The sequence below is a fragment of the Propithecus coquereli genome, unplaced genomic scaffold (assembly GCF_000956105.1).
Source record: "Propithecus coquereli isolate 6110/MARCELLA unplaced genomic scaffold, Pcoq_1.0 Scaffold178, whole genome shotgun sequence".
Classification (NCBI taxonomy): Eukaryota; Metazoa; Chordata; class Mammalia; order Primates; family Indriidae; genus Propithecus; species Propithecus coquereli.
This window is the reverse complement of record NW_012142523.1, coordinates 513,791-521,178: the sequence shown is the minus strand read 5'-3', so window position 1 is coordinate 521,178 and position 7,388 is coordinate 513,791. Positions and strand designations below refer to the sequence as shown.

Below are 7,388 nucleotides of genomic sequence, written 5' to 3'. Positions count from 1 at the left end.
TATGTATCTTGGTTGCACCTTTGTTCTTAAGTATATCAGCTGATCTTGAACTCGAGCTAAGTATATCAGGTGAAAGATTGAACCAGGGGGCTGCTGGGGAGGGAATACTGATTGATTCTTATACATATAGTTAGCTTTTGCTGGATAACACATTACTCCAAAACTTGATGATTTAAAACAACCATTTTATTTAGTTCACGATTCTGTGGGTCAGCTGGGAGACTCTGGTCTGGGCTGTGTCTGTGGTGAGTTAGTGATCTAGGCTGATCTAGGATGGCCTCGGTCACGTGTCCATCGGCTGCCGGGCTGTCAGGTGGGTGCCTCTGTTCCCCTGTTCTCCACATGGTCTCGCATCCTCCAGCAGGTCAGCTCGCTCACAAGGTGGTCTTGGGGCAAGTGCACAAGCTCCAATGCCCCTGCATGGTGTTCGCCAAAGTCCCTTTGGGCAAAGCCAGTCTCATGACGGAGCACAGCGCAGCGTGGCAGGGCGTTGCCAGAGAGCAGGGAAGCAGGAAGAGGAAGATTTGAGGCCAATTTTGCAATCTACTGTAGCTCCCTCGGGGAAGGGGAGTCAAAAGTTCCTTCTCTGTGGCCCGTGGGCCAGGGCAACCTCCAGATGGGGATCGTCAAAGCGGTGACTCAGGCTCTAGGACTTCCCTGTCCCTCCAGGGCCAGTGCTGCGGGAGGCGAGCTGGATCCAGACCCTGACCCCACGAGTTTCCCCACGTGGGGAAGGTGCAGGAGCTTGCGCGGCTAGTGGGGAGGGCCTCCTGCACGGGGAGGAAGGTGTTCTGACCCTGGCTCCTCACTCCCTCAGCTCACCCCAAAGTGCGGATCTGTCTTAAGGGCCCACCCCCGCCCCCACCTCCCAGCATCCCTTTGGTAATGAGGGGCTGGATGGCTCTGAGACTTGTGCCTCATCACCATGGTAACTGGTGCCACCTGCTCCCTAAAGGTCGAGGAGGAGTCCCTGAGCGTCCCTTTCAGGGGGTGACTGTGGCCTCAGCATGTCTCTTCCGCAGGTGGCTGCGCTGGAGCGGCAGATCTTTGACTTCCTGGGCTACCAATGGGCTCCCATCCTGGCCAACTTCCTGCACATCATGGCGGTCATCCTGGGCATCTTTGGCACCGTGCAGTACCGCTCCCGGTACCTCATTCTGGTACGGCTCACCCAGCACCTTCCCAAGCCCACCCCTGCCCACTCACCCCTGCTGCTCACCCGGAACTGCCCCCCAGCGCTGGGCATCCAGACCGGCTTGTCCTGGTTCCAGCCTCGCTGGTGGGGTGAATGTCCAAATCCCAGGGCTCCTTTGCTCAGAGGAGACAAGGTTGGTATTTTTCTCTAAGAATTTCCTGGGGAAATAATCCAAATATACACAAAACAGCATGTGCGGGGCACACTGCCAGGAGTTCCCTTGCTTTGTCTCATCTTTACAGCAGCCCTGTGAGGTACATCGCGCTAGCTCCATTTTCCAGATGAGGGAACGGAGGCTCAGAAAGGTTACGAGTCTTCCTAAGGTCACACAGCCAATAAAGGCAGGGCCAGGATTAGAGCGAGAGATCTGGAGTGAAGGCTCCTGCCGCGGCACCACACTGCCTCAGTAAGCCAGCGGCGGACAGGGAGGGGCGGGCTTCTGGAAGGCCTGGCTTTTGTCCCTCCACCCGCTGTTCGTCGAGGATGTGGCGTGGAGCAGCCTGTGTGGCTCTGAGGGCAGTGCCTCCCTGTGCTCCAGCTCAGGAGTCGGACTGTGGCCCCAGCCCCTTCCCCGACTGTCCCTTCTCAAGCCCTGGTCCCACATGGTCTGTGTCAAACCCCTGCTTTCAGCTAGACTGACCCGCATTCCCTGCTTTCCTCGGAGACCTCCTCATATGGCTCTCATGGGAAAAGGCTTTTCCTAGATTTACGACATGTGCTTGACACCTACAGTCACAGTGACATGCAATGTCATGCTGCCCCAGAGCCCACACACACTCATTCTAGAACTTCTTCCCCCCACTCCCCACGGGCTCGGTTCCTAGAAGCCAGGGGAACAGGGCCCTGAAAAGCTCTCTCACCTGACATAAGAGAATACTTCTCTCCCGTTCTCAGGAAGGCCCCAGGCCCCCCTGTCAACACCACTGTCTGCCAGGTGACAGCCACTGGAATTGCAGGCACGGGACTCAGATGGAAGCATCCAGCCCGTAAAACTGTCCTAACCTCCTCCTGTCCAGCCCATGGCTGGGGGCAGAATGCTGTCCTCCCCAGAAGTGAGACGTGGGACAACTGAGGGGCCCACGGGGGTCTGCCCTGGCGATGCTGCTCCCAGCCCCCCTCCGGCCAGATGGAAGGGTGCACCTGTGTCGCTCGGCTGCAGTTACAGAGCAGGGAAGGGACTGGCAGTGTGACAGCTTGCAAGCCGGACCCCCCTTCCAACCTTGGGGCCTCTGCTTGGTCTGTCGCCCCAGCCTTTCTCCAGGCCCCACCTGTGGCCCTGCCCCCACCTCCCCGCATCCCCTGTACACGGACTCCAGCCATAGCCACGTGTGGGATGATGTCACACTTAGGCACCAGGCTGCGGGATTACCTCCTGTCTCTTTTGGTCTGAAGTTCCCGGCATCCTCAAACCGTTGCTGACTTGACTTACCTTCTCACAGACAAGGGCAGCCACTTACAAGAATGAAGGCTTCTTCCTAGGAGGTGAAGAGGTCCCTCATTCTCCCCACCACCGCCTCCAATCTAGACAATTCCAGTGCTCTGCCTCAGGCCTTCTGACGTCCCACTTCTAATTACCAGCTTGGCCTAACATGCACACTTCATATAAGGCACTTCCTGTCATCTTGATAATTCATGCCGCCGTGGGACCGCTCGTGCTGGGCACTGGCGTTACAGTGGAGAATAAGGCAGGCAAGGTCCTCACCCTCGGGAGCACGTTCCTAAAAGTGTTATCCGAGCCACGATCCCCAAGGGATTGTTTAAACAGCTCCTGAGCACCATCCTAGCAATTCGCAATCAGTAGGTCTAGAGGGAGGACCCAAGAATCTGCGTTTTAAACAAACTTCCCAAGTGATTCCAATATATTCTATGTATTCTAGAGACAGCTGGTCTGGAGGCTGCCGTTCTCAGCAGAGGGGGTCGCATTAGCTACCGGAGGACTTGGATTTGCGTGCCAGCCCTACCTCTTCCTAGCTGTGTGATCTTAGAAAGCCTAAACCTCCTCTTGGCCTTAAATGAGTTACCTCTAAAGAGAGGACAATGGCTACTTTGCAGGGCTGTTGTAAGGGCTGATGGGTGTGAAAATGATTTGAAACGATAGTGTGCCCTCTCAGTGAGGTACTATCATAATTACCCCTGCAGAGGTGTCCTCAGTGCCTGAGCTCTGTCTCCACTGACACGCCCATCCCCACTCCCCCAGGCCCCGCCCTGATCCCACCTCTGCTTTCCCCAGTATGCAGCCTGGCTGGTGCTCTGGGTTGGCTGGAATGCGTTTATCATCTGCTTCTACCTGGAGGTTGGACAGCTGTCCCAGGTAAGCCTCAGGCCTGGCGGTGCCCCAGGGCAGAGCCCCCCTTTCCCATCCCCTGCCCCTCGTGCTCCTAGTGTGGCATAGGTATGGGGCATCCTCTCTTAAGAGACCTCCTTCTTACTACACACCCAAATAATCTGTGCGCCCCATTCCCCACCCACATATTTTTGTTTCTGGCCTCCTCTGCACTTCTCAAAAACAACGATGGAGCAAGTAAAGCTGAAGAGCCAGCCATGTGAAGATGGGCTGGGGGTCCCAGTTGACCACAAACTCAGTAAAAATAAATAGTATGTGGTGGCCCAGAAAGCTACTCTTAGGCCCTACTAATAGAGGTAAAATGTTCAGAGCAAGGGAGGTGAAAATGCCATGCGCTTTGTACCCACAGAGATTTGGGTGCGGTCCTGATCGATATTTTTCAGAAGGGAAAGAGACTAGTAAGATTGTGTTCGGGGAAGACTGAGCAGACCGTGTCACATGGAGACAACTACTGAAGAAAGGGACTGTTTATTCACCAGAAGACGGGTTTAAAAAAAAAAAGTGGGACCGTTTAGCTTGCGTAAGATCAAGTCCAGAGCGATACACCTTCTGTTTTTAGACATAAAGAAAGCAAAATATGTGAATAAGAGCATTGCCTTTGCAGTTTGACCCTGCTAGATTCAAACCCCTGCTCTAACATTTCCTCGCTGTGTGACCCTGGGTAAGTGGCTTATCCTCTCTGAGCTTCACTTTCCTCATCTAGTAGGCGGAGATAATAGCAACTGCAATTTCATGTGGTTGCTGAGGGGATGAAACATCGGATCACGCATCTGAGTGCTTGGCCCGTCGGCAGGTATTGCATACTTACTGACTAACGAATGGATGGATTGATGAACACCTGGGTGCACACCTGGGTGAGCACTGGCCTAGGCCAGCCCCTTCCCCATCTAACAAATGGAGAGACTAAGGACCAATGAGAGGAGAGTTTTGCCCAGAGTCACACAGGGGCAGAGCAGTGGAGAGACTGAATGGACTGTGAAGCGGTCTGCATTGAGGATTTCACCAACAGCTGGGAAATTGAACCCAGTTACTGTTAATGTCCCTTCCAGCCCTGGGCTTCTGTGGGTGAGCATCAGTGCAGGATGGAAGAGGCCTGCATGGTCATCGGGTGCCATCTACTGGCCAAGTGTGGACTCGCAGGTGCAGACTCCCAAATCCAACCAGAGAGGCTGTTACAACCTCTAGGTGTAAAGTAGGCCTTAAATAGTCTCCTGGGGCCTGGGAGGGTATATCCCCCTCTCTCTCCCCCGAGCTCAGTATCCCAGGCCCCTCTTCCCCCAGGACCGGGACTTCATCATGACCTTCAACACGTCCCTGCACCGCTCCTGGTGGATGGAAAACGGGCCTGGCTGCCTGGTGACACCTGTTCTGAACTCCCGCCTGGCCCTGGAGGACCACCATGTCATCTCTGTCACTGGCTGCCTCCTTGACTATCCCTACATTGAAGCCCTCAGCAGTGCCCTGCAGATCTTCCTGGCAGTGAGTCCTTCTGTGCCCCCACCCCCGCACACTCCCAGAGCACCCCAACCCTTTTCGTTAGCCCTAGCTAAGAGGGGATGAACCTAGGACTTCCACCCTGCATGTGCTTCTGCCTGGATCTGTTTCCATGCCTTGTGCCACCTCCCTTCCCCTCTGCCCCAGCCCCCTTGCGGGGAGTCAGCAGGTTTAAGGAATAGGATGAGGCACCAAACCACGAGTCATCCTGGGTTTAAATACCCAGTACACCTGCTGCATGACCTTGAACAAGTCGCTTGCCCTCTCCAAGCTTGTTTCTTTATTCACAAAAAGGAGTGAATAAGGGTTGTGACAATAAGAAAGTGGCTCCAAGGTAGTGGTAGTTGCCGTTTCCAGGAGGGCCAGCCCTGCCCTAAGGGTCGCATAGTCCTTGTTCCTTTTAACAAGCCATTAAGCTGTTGCCCAGGTCCAACTGGGAAAACTGAGGCTCAAAGAGGTAAAATAATTACCTATCTGAAGTTAGACTCCCAGAAGAATTGGACCAGGTATGTTTGCTTTAAGGTGCAGTCATTTAACTTGAAGTTATGGGTTTGCCTTCATCCTGGCATGCCCCCTCCCTCCTCAGTCAGGGTGGGCAGGGCCAGGCAGGGGGTCCAGGAAAAGGCTCCCTCTCCTCCTTCCCTCCCTCATGTGTCGCCCCCTCCCCCAGCTGTTCGGCTTCGTGTTCGCCTGCTACGTGAGCAAAGTGTTCCTGGAGGAGGAGGACAGCTGTGAGTAAGGCACCCCTGGGGAAATGGGGAGCCTGGCCCCGTACCGCCCCTCGTGTTCAGCACCCTGGACAGAGGCCCGGACTGGGCCTTGGCGGGAGGGAAGCTAGGTCAGCCAAGGGGCCCCTTTCGAGAGGAAGAAGAGGCGGCTGGGGTCGATGGGGGTCTGCAGAGCCAGCCCATTCTGGAATGAGGCCCAGACGTCCAGGTGCCCTGGCCATGGCCCCAGCGCCTTTTCCCTATCTCGCCCCACCCCCATCGGAGGTCTCGGTTCCTGGAGCCCCGACCCCAAGAGACTTCTCTCTTGCAGCGCCGCCCTGCCTCCCAGGCTCGAGTCTCGAATATCGGGGACTTCAGCCCCTGCTGGCCCAGCTCCTGTGCTCCCGGCCCTCGGAGGCCCATCCCCCAGGGCCCTGCCGCAAAGCCCGCCCCTAAGGCGCGTAGGGGGTCGGACCCTCGCCGGGTGTCTCTGGCTCTGCTTCCCGGGGACGGGGCCCTGCCCTTTGATTCTTGCCTTTCAGGACCCAGCCTCCCGTGACTAGCCCCCACCGGCGTGTCCCTAATCATGCGCCACCTCCCTTTCCGCAGTTGACTTCATCGGCGGCTTCGACTCCTACGGATACCAGGCGCCCCAGAAGACGTCGCATTTGCAACTGCAGCCTCTGTACACGTGGGTCGTGGCACCGAGCGGTGGGGCGGGCGGGACGTGCATTAGTGCTGGGGAAAGCAGGGGTGGAGGGGCAGGCGAGATCTACGCCCCTCCCCTGACCCGCCTCTGTTCCCCGCAGGTCAGGGTAGCCGCTGCCTGGCGCCGCGCCCTGGGCACCCTCGGACTGCCCGCGGCACCCCCCGAGCTCGGGCCCCGGCGGACGGCGCCCCCTGGCGGCCCGCGGACCCACTGCAGCCTGTGCCGGCCCCCTGGGTCTACAGCCGAGAAGTGGACTTGGACTTGGCCCTTCGCGTCCGGACTGCAGGAGCAGGGCGGGACGGGGGAGGGGATGGCGGGTTCGTATTTTTTTATCACAGCCTTGGCGTGCGCTGGGGCCTTCCTCCCTTCTCCAGCCTCTCCCTTTCACCTTTCGCCCAGCATCCCGCCCCCTTTCAGAGAGAAACAGCAGACAGCCGACTCAGCGCATCTCACCGCACTCACTCACCAGCCCTGGGGACAGCCACTGTGAACTAGGAGCAGGAGTCCTGGGTTCTCATCGCAGCTCCATCACTGACTGAGTGACGTCTAGCAAAGCCTTTTCCTCTTTGGGCCTCAGTTTCCCCACATCAAATTAAAATAATCCTTTAGCAGGTGGACTCTTCTAGCCTTCTGGTTTGACTCAATTCCTTGGGCAAGACTGGGATTATAATTCCCATTTTGCAGATATGGAAACTGAGGCCCAGAGACGTGAAGTGATTTGCTTGAGGCTACCCAGCTAGGCTTTTGGTAGGCCTTGAACACAGCATACTTTCTGTAATTTCAGACTCCAAAACCCAGTGTCTGGTCTCTGAGTTCCAATTCCAAGCCCCCTTCCAACTTGGACACCCTGGAACCCATATGGTTCCCCCCACACTCACACACCACTGCCACCACTTGCCAACACCTCTCTTAAAGCAATATACCCGTTGTTTCTCTTGT

General features: G+C 56.5%; 1 protein-coding gene across 1 annotated transcript in view; it reads left to right on the top strand.

The window, feature by feature from the left end:
• NKAIN1 (Na+/K+ transporting ATPase interacting 1) overlaps positions 1-6,944 on the top strand; it is a 42,710-nt gene extending 35,766 nt beyond the window's left edge. Inside the window, exons 2-8 of the mRNA XM_012642206.1 lie at positions 1,023-1,160; positions 3,426-3,506; positions 4,821-5,018; positions 5,704-5,764; positions 6,350-6,451; positions 6,550-6,722; positions 6,867-6,944. Of these exons, the coding sequence (XP_012497660.1) occupies positions 1,023-1,160; positions 3,426-3,506; positions 4,821-5,018; positions 5,704-5,764; positions 6,350-6,451; positions 6,550-6,722; positions 6,867-6,944 (831 nt within the window). The remainder of the gene's footprint in view (positions 1-1,022; positions 1,161-3,425; positions 3,507-4,820; positions 5,019-5,703; positions 5,765-6,349; positions 6,452-6,549; positions 6,723-6,866) is intronic.
• Positions 6,945-7,388: the final 444 nt, after the last annotated feature.